We start from the raw sequence: 14,003 nt of genomic DNA, 5'->3' as shown, positions 1-14,003 counted from the left end.
TTGATCAGATACTCAAATTAATGCAGATGATACGCAAGTTAAGGTGGAGGCGCTAGTGGGTGGTAGTGCTCCTGGTGTCCATGGAGGCCCACAATATGCCACAAACGTGGTGGCAGCAACAGGCAAGGTGGATTTGGTTGCGTCCTGGGCGGATGGGATCCGAGGATAGGTCTGATGCAGCGGTACGGGGAAGCAGCTCAGGACGCTGGGCTGTGGGATCCAGAGTCACTACAGCGGGCTCGTTTGGAGGCGGCAGGCCTTGTGTAGGCCGCAAGTGTCGCGAACGGCAATCCTCGAGTAGGCCGCAGGCTTCGCGCCCGGTAATCCGGATCTGGGGGCAGAAATACGGGCCCCGATGGATGCAGGGTGATGGGTCCCCCCCGTAGATGATGGTCCCGGGCCTGTTATTGGAGGATCCGTGCGGATGGCGAGTCCGCGATCGCGGCTGGATGCCGCCTCTGGGCGAGTCCGCGGCTTTTGTCGCGACTAGGCCCCGAATGGAAGTCTGCTCCCGGTTGCCCGTTTTTTAAAAATTTTAGGCCGAGTGGGTCCCCCAGAGTTTGGGGAGACTGAGTAGGGCAACGATGGGTCTCTAGAAGCCTCCAGAACCGAGGATTGCAGTGGATTTGTTCTTTAGACCGGCGGAGCTCCTCTCCTGAACGTCCACCTCGGTCCGCTTTCGGTCACGCCCCCGGAATAGCGTTTTTAAAGGTAAGCCAATAAGGAGCAGTAGTCGAGGCGAGTGATGACCAGTAAATGACTTAGAAGCTTTGTGGTGTCATTGGTTAGAAATGGGCATATCTTTGAGATGTTGTGGAAGTTGAGGCGGCAAGCTCTGGACAGTAATTGGATGTGGGGCCAAAATGTGGGGTTTAGAGTCAAAGACTACACCTAGGACCTTGGCATGGGGGGATGGGTTGATAGTTAAGCCGTTGATTTTGGCAGAGAAATCAGGGGAAGAGGCTTGTGGGGGAGGAAATATTATGAGCTCAGTTTTGGATAGATTGAGTTTGAGGATGTGATGTGACATCCAGGTTATGTCGGTTAGTAAATTGGTGATGCCTAAGGAGACTTATGGAGTGAGCTGAGGGATAGAGAGATAGACTTGGGTATCATTAGTGTAGAAGTGGTATTGAAAGCCATGGGAGGTTATTAGCTGACACAGGAAGGAGGTATAGATTGAGAATAAGAGAGGTCCAAGAATAGAACCTTGGGGGACCCCGACGGAGAAAGGAAGAGGAGAGGAGGAAGTAGAATTGTAAATGACACTGAAGGTGCAGTAGGATAGGTAGCACGGGAACAAGCTAAGAGTACAGTCAAGGAATTTGAAGAAGTGGAGTATTTTGAGGAGGAGGGGGTGGTCCACTGTGTCAAAGGCAGCCAGAGGTTCACTCAGCAAAGATTGTGTGCCACACTATCACAATCACACTATAAGTCGCTGATCACCACCATTACTAGTATAGTGTCTGTATGGATCAGTATCTTGATCACAATTAGAACTATGCTAGTGGCTCCAATTGTATAGTGTCCCCTAAAACAGTTAGTTTTTTCCAAAAATGTACCATTTTGCATTTAAAAAAAGTCCCTGACCCTTTCCAAAAACACAGTCGCTGAAAAAAAGCATAGATGTGTCCCAAAGAAAACCATGTTAAGTGGACTGTGGTGCGTTTTTGCAAAAAGTACCAAAAAACGCAAAGGTGTGCCAGGCCTTAAGCCAGTTTTAGATCTGGTACTGATAGTAGAACACTGTCCTTAGACTGGGTTCAGACTTATGCAAATTGGATGCAGGTTTCCCCGCAGCCAATGTGCATGACAGGAGAGTGTGCTTGGCTCTCAATGGAGCCAGTTCACACATCCCCATGGCAGCTGCAGAGAGGATTGCACAGGGGTCCTGTGTGTTTGTGGCTGTACGTTTCAAGTCCGAATTCAGGCAAATATTTGGGCCCGATTCATCCAGGAAATGGAGAATTGGGACGCACCAGACACTTTAGCAATACTTAGTTGTGGTTGCATTGTTTTTTAAGCTTTTTTTCTCCTATTTTCAACTGGTAAGCCAGTCAGTAGCGCACCTAAGCAAGCCATAGACAGAGCAATTTTCTTTCCTGCAACCACTGGATTCCCTCCCACAGAGCCATTAAAGCGGAGTTCCACCCTGGATTTGTTTTTTTTTTTTTTAATACCCCCGGGACAGTCAGGGCTAGTGCATTCCACAATGGCTAGCCTCTGATCTGTCCCGGGTTGCACTTACCTGCAAGACGAAATACTTACCTTGCAAACGTCTTGTCCAGCGCTGCCATCTCAGATGTGGGCAGCTTGAAGCCAGCGCGTCCTCTTCGGCGTCTTCTTCCGCCTTCTGTGGTCCCACGATGCTCTGCGCCGGCCCCGACGTCACTTCCGGGTCGCGCGCGTCATCCCTCCACAGCTTCTGGGCATGCCCGGAAGCTGTTTAGAAGGGGATGACGCGCGCGACCCGGAACTGACGTCGGGGCCGGTGCAGGCGCAATGATTCCTGGGAGCTATGACGTCCAGCTCCCAGGAATCATTGCAGAGCCAGGAAGTGACGACGGGCCGCGGCCGAGGAAGGAGGAAGAAGGAAGTAAGGTAAGTATATTTTCTTCGCTACGAGGTAAGTAAAAAAAAAAAAAATATGCGATTATCCATTTCTTTTTCAGGTGACCCGGAGCGAGAAGATGGAGGTAAGTATAAAAATAGGGTGGAACTCCACTTTAAGTTCTCCCAGTGTGGGGGGGGGGGGGGGGAGGAGCTGTTCCTGCTGGGAGAATACAGTGATTACTGCTAGTGGCTATAAAAGCCACTAGCAAAAATAGCATGTAAAATCCGACAGGCTGGTTGTCCCCAAGTTGATCGATCAATCAACTTGGGTACATTCAGCCTGCCCGAACATGGTTTGAATCTCAGGCCGGTTCAGCAGGGATTCAAACCATCTATGGCCAGCTTTACAGTGTCTCCACTCCTCTAAAGAAGCAATGCAGCCACCATTGAACAGCAGCATTGTCAACTTGTGAGAAGGATAGTGTTAGATGGACTTGACTAACAAATTATAGCTAAACTCCAGCTAACACTCTTTAGGCAGTTACAGCAACAGTTTTTCTTTTTAGAATACAGGTTTTACATACATTTTAAAGAGCTGATCGTTGTAAGCACTCCTGTCAGTGGTAAATAATTTGTTTCAACCCTCTAACTACCAGTTTTGCTGGATGGCTTGGTCCGTTAACCACTTGCCTACTGGGCACTTTTACCTCCTTCCTGCTCAGGCCAATTTCCAGCTTTCAGTGCTGTTGCACTTTGAATAATAATTACGCGGTCATGTTACCCTGTACCCATATGAAGTTTTTATCATTTTTTTCACACAAATATAGTTTCTTTTGGTGGTATTTAATCACCACTGTTTTTTTTTATTTTTTGATAAATAAATGAATAAAGACCGAAAATGTTGAAAAGAAAAAAAAAAAAACTTTTTCATAGATTGTTATACATTTTTGGAAACAGGTAATTTTTCTCCTTCACTAATGTGCGCTGATGAGGCTGCACTGATGGGAACTGATAGGCTACATTAATGGGCACTGATAACCACTGATGAGGCAGCACTGATAGGTGGCTCTTATGGGCACTTAATGGCTGCACTGATGGGCACTTATTGGCAGAACTGGTGGGCACACATTGGCAGCACTGATAATCAGGACACTGGTAATCAGTGTCTTGATTATCAGTGTACTTATACCTTTTAGAGAAGCCGGTTATCGAGCTGTTGATAACTGGCTTCTATTTAGAATGCGATCGCTGATTGCCTCTTTACCTCAGTCTGGACACTGTGATCACAGAGCGAGCCGCCCACGCCCCGCAGCGGGTGTGATCACGGGAGGCCATAGCGCAGTCGACAAGTGGTTGAAGGAAGTAAAAGTGGAACTAAAGGCAACAATACCTACCTCTGCTTCAACGGTCTGACACCCACAAGGTCCCTCAGGTGCACTGGCATCTTCTACCTGGTTTCTTCTCGGTGCCAGTCTTAAGATTGCCCAGAGGCATATTGCTTTTTTTTTTTTTTTTTCAGTCTGTACTTAAAGGGAAACTAAACCCATTGATTTAACTGCTTCTCAAAACCGTTAACCTGGATACACATTGTGAGGTTTTTTCTTTTTCCCCCGTTCACCCAGCAGGCCGAATTGGAAAAAACCTCACAGATCCCTTGCATCCACGAGTGATGAAGATGCAGAGATTTCCCCCACTGTGCTATCGTATTTTGACCCAATCCCTGTCAGAACACAGTGATCAGCGCTCTTTTGGCTGCAGTGGCTGAACAAATGCTGGCTTTCCAGCAAGACCTTTTGACAGAAGCTGATCTAATGATCGGCTTCTGTCGAACAGAGAGGGCTACACATAGATCAGGGTGAATAAAAAATCAATAATAAATAAAAATAAACAAATAAATAAAAAATTGCAGTTTTTTGATTATTAAATTTATTTTAATAAAATGCATCTAAAGATAGTTTTCTATTTAAGCTACATTAATAATTTAGTTTATTCAGCATTAAATAGAGCTTTGTTTTGTAGCATGAGGCTGTATATTCTGCAATATTTACATTTTTGGTAAACTCATTCAATGAATCCAAGCTCTGCAAGCTGAGATAACTTGCACTGCATTGATGCATTCACACAATTTTACACTAACTACCAGCAAGAATGAGTCTTTACATTTGAAGAGCGCCTGTCATTTCAAATCCATCATCGCAGCGCCTGTTAGCGGGCATCCACTCACCTGCCACACCCCTTACCTTGTTGTGTCACTGCAGCATCACCAGCCGTCCCATTAACAACTTGCTGACTGCTCACAGTAATCCTACTGCAGCTCCCCTGGGTCCAGCGACGTAGACCTACGTCGATGGACTCCCTAGTGGTTTCGGCGGCGCGTGCACGCTGTCCGAGGCTCCCCCCCCCCCCCGCTGTGTTTAGACACAGCAGGAGTCGGGCCGGAGGAGGAGAGGTGGCGATAGCCGCCTCCCTTCCCCGATCGTCGGGGAAAGTGTGAGAAGACCCGCCTGCTTATGTAAACAAAGCAGGCGGATCTTCTCAGTGACAGACAGGGAGAGATCACAGGATTCAGCATAGCTGAACCTTCAATCTCTGTCTGTGTCACAGAACACCCACAAGCCCCCCCCCCTCCACCCACCCACACACATCAGTAAGCATGAGGCATACATTTAACCCTTTGATCACCCTTAGGGCTAACCCCTTCCCTGCCAGTGTCATTATTACAGTAACAGTGTATATTTATAGCATTGATCACTGTAGTAATGTCACTGATCCCCCCAAAAGTGTCAAAAATGTCAGTTAGGGGTCCGATCTGTCTGCCGCAACGTCGCAATCCCGCAAAAAAAAAACGCAGATCGCCGCGATTACTAGTAAAAAAAAAAAAAACATAAAAATGACATAAATCTTTCCCGTAGTTAGTAAACGCAATAACTTTTGCGCAAACCAATCAAAATACGCTTATTGTGATTTTTTTTTGCCAAAAATATGTAGAAGAAAACAAATTGGCCTAAAATGTTAAAACATTTTGATCTTTAAATTTTTTTTTTTTTGGAATGTTATATAGCAGAATGTGAAAAATATTGTTTTGTTTTTTTTCAAAATTGTCGCTCTTTTTTTGTTTATAGCGCAAAAATTGAAAAATGCACAGGTGATCAAATACCACCAAAAGAAAGCTCTATTTGTGGGAAAAAAGGACGTAAATTTTGTTTGGATACAATGTCGCACGACCGCGCAATTGTCCGTTAAAAAAACAGCCTGATTAGGAAGAGGGTCAAATCTTCCGGTATTAAAGTGGTTAAAGTAAATGAGACTGTCGGTGAGTCAACAGCGGGTCAGAGGAGGAAACGCTGCGTGACAGAAATGACAGTTGCTCTGTAAAAATTATGATTTATCCTGTTGTAAGTTCATTATGGTTTGTTTGTTCTATTTTTCCTTTGAAAACTTTAATAAAAATGTATTGAATCATAAAAATTCTGATTTAAATCCAGTTGATTTGAATTAGGCATTTTACTAGGAATTTAAATCATGATCTAAATCAAATCCACCCTGACGCAGATCGAAATCCTGCCAGTTCCTGCTGAACCAGATGAATTTCAGTCCTTGTGTACTCAGCTTTACATTTAATGCATGCCATGAATGATAACTGTCACAGTTGTAATAACTGACATATGCAGCACCATGGCAACTGCAGATCAGTACTTAATGAGTCAATGCAGTTAATACATTGGTTATTTATGATACCATTTATTTATTTTTCTTTGTTTAACCACTTGCCTACAGTGCACTTTCACCCCCTTCCTGCCCAGACCGATTTTCAGCTTTCAGCGCTCTCACACTTTGACTGAGAATTACTCAGTCATGCAACACTGTACCCATACAAAAATTGTGTCCTTTTTTTCACACAAATAGAGCTTTCTTTTGATGGTATTTGATCAATACTGGGTTTTTTATTTTTTGTGCTATAAATAAAAAAAGACTGAAAATATCGTGAAAAAACGCATTTTTCTTTGTTTCTGTCATAAAATTTTGCAAATTAGTCATTTTTCTTCACAAATTTTGGCCAAAATTTATACTGCTACTTATCTTTGGTAAAAATAACCCAAGTAAGTGTATATTATTTGGTCTTTGTGAAAGTTATAGAGTCCACAAGTTATGGTGCTATTCATTGAAAATTGATCACACTTGATCACACCTGATGTACTGAAGGCCTATCTCATTTCTTGAGACACTAAAAGGTCAGGAAAGTACAAATACCCCCCAAATTACCCCTTTTTGGAAAGTAGACATTCCAAGGTATTTAATAAGGGGCATGATGAGTTTTTTGAAGTTGTAATTTTTTCCCACAATGCTTTGCAAAATGAAGATTTTTTTTTTTTTTTTTTTTTATTTTTACAAATTGCCGTATTAACAGGTTATTTCTCTCACACAGCACATGTATACTTGCAACTACACCCCAAAACACATTCTACTACTCTGCCTGAGTATGGCGATACCACATGTGTGAGACTTTTTCACAGCCTGGCCACATACAGAGGCCTAACATCCGAGTAGCAGCGTCCGGCATTCTAGGAGCACAAATTACACATATCATTTCCTGACAACCTATCGCACTTTTGAAGGCCCTGGAGCACCAGGACAATGGAAACCCCCATAAAATGACCCCATTTTGGAAAGCAAACAGCCCAACGTATAATTTTTGAGGCATAATGAGTCTTTTGAATATGTAATTTTTTTCCACAAGTTTTTGGAAAATGTGGAAAGAAAATGAAAACACATTTTTTTTACACAAAGCTGTCCATTTATGCAATATTTCTAACACATCGCATGTACATAGCAAAACTTGCACCCCAAAATACATTCTGCTATTCCTCCTGAGTATGGCGATACCACATGTGTAACACTTTTTCACAGCCTGGCCACATACATAGGCCTCACATCCAAGTAGCGCTTTACACAAAGTTGTCCATTTATCCACTTTAAGACTGGGCCTATTTTTGACACTTGGTGTTTACAAGCTAAAATAATTTTTTTTGCTAGAAAACTACTTTGAACCCCCAAACATTATATATTTTTTTTTAGCAGAGACCCTAGAGAATAAAATGGAGATCGTTGCAATATTTTTTATCACACCATATTTGCGCAGCAGTCTTCCAAATGCGATTTTTTTGAAAAAAAATTCACTTTTTTGAACTAAAAAATAAGAAAACAGTAAATTTAGCCCAATTTTTTTCCATAATATGAAAGATAATGTTACGCCGAGTAATTAGATACCCAACATGTCATGCTTAAAAATTGCGCATGCTCACAGAATGGCGCCAAACATTGGTACTTAAAAATCCCCATAGGCAACATTTTAAAAATTTCTGCAGGTTACTAGCTTAGAGTTACAGAGGAGGTCTAGGGCTCAAATTATTGCACTCGCTCTAACGATCGCGGCGATACCTCACATGTATGGTTTGAACACCGTTTACATATGTGGGCGGGACTTGCGTATGTGTTTGCTTCTGCGCGCGAGCTAACGGGGACAGGGCGCTTTAATTTTTTTTTTTTTTTTTTTTTCCTATTTATTTTATTTATTATTTTTTTATTTTTACACAGTTTAAAAAAAAAAAAATGTTTTGATCATTTTTATTCCTATTACAAGGAATGTAAACATCCGTAATAGAAATAGGCATGACAGGTCCTCTTTATTGTGAGATCTGGGGTCAAAAAGACCTCACACCTCACAACTACACTAAAAAAGAAAAAAAAAAAAAAAATTGTTGAAAGAGGGAAAAAAAAAAAGCGGCCCTTTAAACCGGTTGCTAGGCAACGTCTTTTGACGTAGCTCCGGTCCTCCAAGACCATAGAGTTGAGTGAGGGCCATCTTGCCCTCACTCGACTTCCTGTCTCTGAGGATCCGGGACCGGATAGTTTTCCCCGCTGCCGGCGGGTCCGGTAAGCTGGGAAAACGTCTGGGACGCGGCAGGAGGGAGGGGGGGGCACCTCTTCCCCTGCACCGTAAGGGTAATTCCGCGGCAAATCCGCCACTGGGACCACCCTTATCTGAAAGCCGACCGCCCGCCGTTTCAAAAAATACCGGGGTTATGGGGGCTATCTGCTGCCATAACCCCAGTATTTAGCTTTTAATGGCCGACGCATATAGTCGTTAGGCGGTCAGTAAGTGATTGCATGTATATGACAAACAGGTGACGATGACTGACAGGGTGACAGGTGACGATGACTGATGGGGTGACAGGTGACGATGACTGATGGGGTGACAGGTGACGATGATTGATGAGGTGACAGGTGATGATGATTGATGAGGTGACAGGTGACGATGATTGATGGGGTGACAGGTGACGATGATTGATGGGGTGACAGGTGACGATGATTGATGGGGTGACAGATGACGATGATTGATGGGGTGACAGATGACAGTCACTGACGGGGTGACATGTGACTATGATTGATTGATGGGGTGACAGATGATTGATGGGGTGACAGATGACAGTCACTGACGGGGTGACATGTGACTATGAATGATTGATGGGGTGACAAGTGACGATCACTGATGGGGTGTCAAGTGACGATGACTGATGGGGTGACAGGTGACGATGACTGATGGGGTGACAGGTGACGGTGATTGATGGGGTGACAGGTGAAGGGCGATGGTCACTGATGGGTGACAGGTGACGGGCGATGGTGCACGGCGGTACTGATGGCAGTCTCTGGTGACCGGTGAACTTTAGGCTACGTTCACATGTGAGCGTAGCGATCACGGTCAGAATCACTGCGATTCTGCCCGTGATCCAGAAATCATTGCAAATTGCGGGACGCCTGTGCGTTGCCCGTGATTTGCAATAGCACCCCAAATGCTGTGCGATGTTGCTGGGATTTCCGCCTGCCGAATCGCGGTAACATTGCGCAAACAACGCATGAAGCTCCAAAGAAACTCTTGTACCTTTTTTGGGCGTCATGCGATGTTTGCGCGATGTTACCGCGATTCGGCAGGCGGAAATGGCGGCAACATCGCACAGCGTTTGGGGTGCTATTGCAAATCAGGGGCAACGCACAGGCGTCCCGCGATTTGCAATGATTTCCAGATCGCGGGCAGAATCGCAGTGATTCTGCCTGCGATCGCTGCGCTCACATGTGAACGTTATGGGTGTCAATTTCTGGGCACTGATGAGGTGACTGTTGGGTGACAGGTGACATTGGGGGGGGGGCTGAGGACAGTGTGGGGACCTTTATTAGTGTGATTTTTACTTTGTGACATGTGTACAGAGCGGTAACTCACTATTTCTAGCTCTTCTCCCCTCATACTGGAAACTGTATGAGGAGAGAAGAGCTAGTAACACTGAGTTACTGCTCTTTGTTTACATTTTCTGATCGGCTGTGAATGGATTCACAGCCGATCACATAGTAAACAGTCACTGTCAGTGACTGTTTACTACCGCCGGTGACAGCTGTGTTCCTACGGAACACAGTGCCACCGACATGACCGCGCTGCGCACTCCCGATCGCGCATGCGCGGTCATCTAGTGGGCGCCTTCATTGTGATCGGCTGTGTCATTGGAACACAGCCGATCACGTGGGAAACAGCCACGCCCATTGGCTGTTTCCCCCCTGCCGGTGACTGGGGGTGTCCCGGGGACACCCCGACACCGGTAGTGCAGGGCGGCGCGCACGCGATCGCGCGCCTGCCCTGCTTAAAGTGCCGCCGTCATATGACGGCGGCCCAGGATAATGGTCGCTCCGCTCCGCCGTCATATGACGGCGGGCGGGCGGCAAGCGGTTAAACTTTATACTAAGAGCCAGTTCACACTACCGCAACCAGAAAGTCGCCTCATAACTTTAGCGTGACTTCAGCGCAACTTGTGAATTATTTTAAGCGACTTATATGATAGACGACTTTGTATTTGGCCAAACAGAATATGATGTGTTTTGACCTAATTCCCCTTTTCTGTTTTTTTTTTACTCATTTCCTCATTGCCCACCAGTGCCACGTATCAGTGTCCACCAGTGCCACTGCCCACCAGTGCAACGTATCAGTATCCACCAGTGCCACGCATTTGTCCGCCAGTGCCACGTATCAGTGTCCACCATTGCCACTGACCACCAGTGCCACGTATCAGTGTCCACCAGTGCCACATATCAGTGCCACGTATCAGTGCCACGAATAAGTGTCCACCAGTGCCACATATCAGTGCCACGAATCAGTGTCCACCAGTGCCACATATCAGTGCCACGTATCAGTGCCACGAATAAGTGTCCACCAGTGCCACATATCAGTGCCACGAATCAGTGTCCACCAGTGCCACATATCAGTGCCACGTATCAGTGCCACGAATAAGTGTCCACTAGTGCCACGTATCAGTGCCACGTATCAGTGTCCAACAGTGCCACATATCAGTGCCACGTATCAGTGCCACGAATCAGTGTCCACCAGTGCCACATATCAGTGCCACGTATCAGTGTCCACCAGTGCCACATAGTGCCATGTATCAGTGCCACGAATCAGTGTCCACCAGTGCCACGTATCAGTGTCCACCAGTGCCACTGCCCACCAGTGCCACTTATCTGTGTCCACCAGTGCCACTCACACAGACCAGGCAGAGATAATGGTATATAGGAACTGTAGGCATGGCTGCAGTGTGGGGAATGCCTGGCTAATTTTCCTTCTTCTTCCTGGAAAGTCGGATCACAAGTCGCTTGACAAAAGATAAGGATCCAATAAGGATAAGATAATGGAGGCGACTCCCATTGAAGTCTATTGGCGCAAGTCGAATACAAGTTGCCTCAAAGTAGTACAGGACTCTTTTCTGAAGTCGGAGCGACTTCAGTAGTGCATATTAAGACGGCTCTCATTGATTTACACTGCTTTTGTTATGTCAAGCGACTTGGGGCGACTTGAGGACACACAAGTAGCCTGACAAGTCGCGGCAGTGTGAATGGAGTCTGAATGATGATGCGTTTTACAAAGTATGAATGTTTGAGCTATTTAAAAAGAATGATAGGTGTAACATGGATGTGATGAGTTCCTCTGTCTGTAGCTGCTAATTCAAGTTGTTTTTTTTTTTTTTTTTTAGGGTTCCCTGAGCCGATCACAAAGCAACAACAGGTTAGAATGTATCAGGATTTATTATATTTCCTGCATCCTGGGGAAGTATGTTTTACAGTGTCAGACTGCTCCTTTGTGGAGAAGAGCAAAGCTACAGCTGGTTAGGCACATGACAAATGTTATGTTATTTTCTGCGCTCAATTCATTTTATTGACTGTTTAAAAAAATCTATTGCTGATTTATGGTGTTTTTCTCCTGCTAGATCCTGCACACCTCGACCAATAGCCATCACATCTCCCTCGCAGACAGGTATAAAAAATTAGCTGAGCAAATGCTTTCTAGAACAACAAAATGAATGCTTTTCCGGAACTTATACAATATGTAAACCCAACATTTCATATTCTTGACAGGTGACTGCTGTGCCATGTACTTGTATGAAAAAGAATCCTATTATTTTGTATTGCTTCCTTTATGTGAAATCCCTAGTGTTCCTGCCAGTCCCTGTGCTTTCCTATTAAAAACTGACCACACTAAGCAGGAGAACACACCATTGTCAGTACTCTAGCTATTCTGGGAACTCAGTGCGCTCTCCTCCAATCATCAGACTTGTCCTGACACCCCCCACCGCATAGACTTTTACTGGGAAGTTAAGTGTGCTATCTCCCCCAGGTCTTATGCAGTGAGAACAGAGAGAATGTGATCACTTATAAAGAGGGGGAAAACGTGTGTGTGTGTGTGTGTGTGTGTATATATATACACACACATACATATATATGTATATATATATATATATATATATATATATATATATATATATACATATATACATATGTACACACACATAGGGCCGGGACAAGGGGTGGAAAGAAGGGGCTGCTGCCCTCGGCGCAATGGTTTATTTCAGGGATGAGGGCGCTTTGACCCTAACCCTAAGGGAAGGAGGGGAACAGTTTGGCATCTTTGCCCTGGGCGCTGGATGACCTTGTTCCGGCACTGTGTGTATGTGTGTATATATATATATATATATATATATATGTGTATATATATATATATATATATATATATATATATATATATATATATATATATATATATATATATATATATAAAAATATAGTTTGCTTTTCATTTCCATTTTAAAACTTAATGGATTGTTTTACAAGGTGAGGATTTACAATCACTTTAAAGCAAACCTTTCCTAACATAAATTACCCTCTTATTGAAATGATAATTGCCAGGCTATTATACTGATTCTTTGGGTTTAATACTTTGGGTCACTGCCCTAGAACAAGTATACAGATCACAAAAGTAAGAGTAAAGTCAAAAGTCTGTATTTGCGTAGTTGTTCTGGGTTAGTGACTTAAACTGTTTAAGCAAGAGACTCAAGATGACAACCAGGCAACTAACATTTAGAGAATGGGGAGTTAGCAACTGCAACATGTAGGTTTATCTCAGGAAAGGATTCCTTTAAAAGCCCAACCCAAACTAGTTTTGTAAAGCAACCATGTCTTGAAACACATAGGGGCTGCCATTGCCAATCCCCTTCTAAAGACCAGTTCTCTAGCTAGTACACTGGATTTCTGCAAGGTGTCAGTCTCTGACCTGGAACAGGTATGCATATCAGTAAGTTCAGAGCAAAAGCAGACAGCCTTAATTATATGCTTTGTTCCAGGTAAGGGGCATAAAGTATCGACACAAAATGGTAAACATGACAGCCTGAAAACCAGCAAAACAAATGGAATTAATGACTTTTCTTGCTGCCTTATCAGCTGAAGTCAGAAGCGGTGTGGATTCCATGCACATCTGCACCAGATTTTGCACCCTCCAGTTTTACTAAATAAATCCTTAGGTCTCCCACATTGCTGTGTTTCAATATAATTTTTTTTTTAAACACCTATACCTATATCTGCCTATACCACTATGTGATTCACACACATCATATAAACAAAATATCTTATCCAGTGCAGCCCTTCTCTGTGTTCTATTAGTTCACAAGTGCTATATCCTAATGCTACGTTAAATGCATACTTTACATAAAACATAATTTCCATAACATTCTATGCTTAGAACTAGATGAACACACTGTGCAACAAACATTACCTACATAAAGTGCTATGTGCCAAAAAAAATGTTGTGCAAACCAAATTCTTCTAGGGTAAAGTCCCACTGTTTACTCATGACACATACATATAGTCCAAATACAGTTTTCTATATCTTTTTTTTTTTTTAAACCAATTTCTCCTGTGTCACTTTCAAATTTGCAAATTCATGCACCTTTACCCTATAGAATAATTTGATTTGCACAAAAATGTTTTTGCCACATAGCACTTTATGTAATTAACAATTGTTGCACTGTGTGTTCATGTAATTCTAAGCACAGAAACGCTTTATAAATGTAGCACTACTCCCT

The 14,003-nt window shown here is 43.8% G+C and overlaps 1 protein-coding gene across 1 annotated transcript in view; it reads left to right on the top strand.

Annotated features, from left to right (window-relative positions):
- Nucleotides 1-14,003, top strand: part of RNF212B (ring finger protein 212B) — a gene marked incomplete at both ends in the record, with an annotated part of 247,258 nt that overhangs the window by 73,825 nt on the left and 159,430 nt on the right. Inside the window, 2 exons of the mRNA XM_082243294.1 lie at nucleotides 11,622-11,653; nucleotides 11,856-11,902. Of these exons, the coding sequence (XP_082099420.1) occupies nucleotides 11,622-11,653; nucleotides 11,856-11,902 (79 nt within the window). The remainder of the gene's footprint in view (nucleotides 1-11,621; nucleotides 11,654-11,855; nucleotides 11,903-14,003) is intronic.

Source organism: Pelophylax lessonae, assembly GCF_965119305.1.
Source record: "Pelophylax lessonae genome assembly, chromosome: 1".
Lineage (NCBI taxonomy): Eukaryota > Metazoa > Chordata > Amphibia > Anura > Ranidae > Pelophylax > Pelophylax lessonae.
The sequence above is the reverse complement of the archived record's forward strand: the minus strand, read 5'-3'. Positions and strand labels throughout refer to the sequence as shown.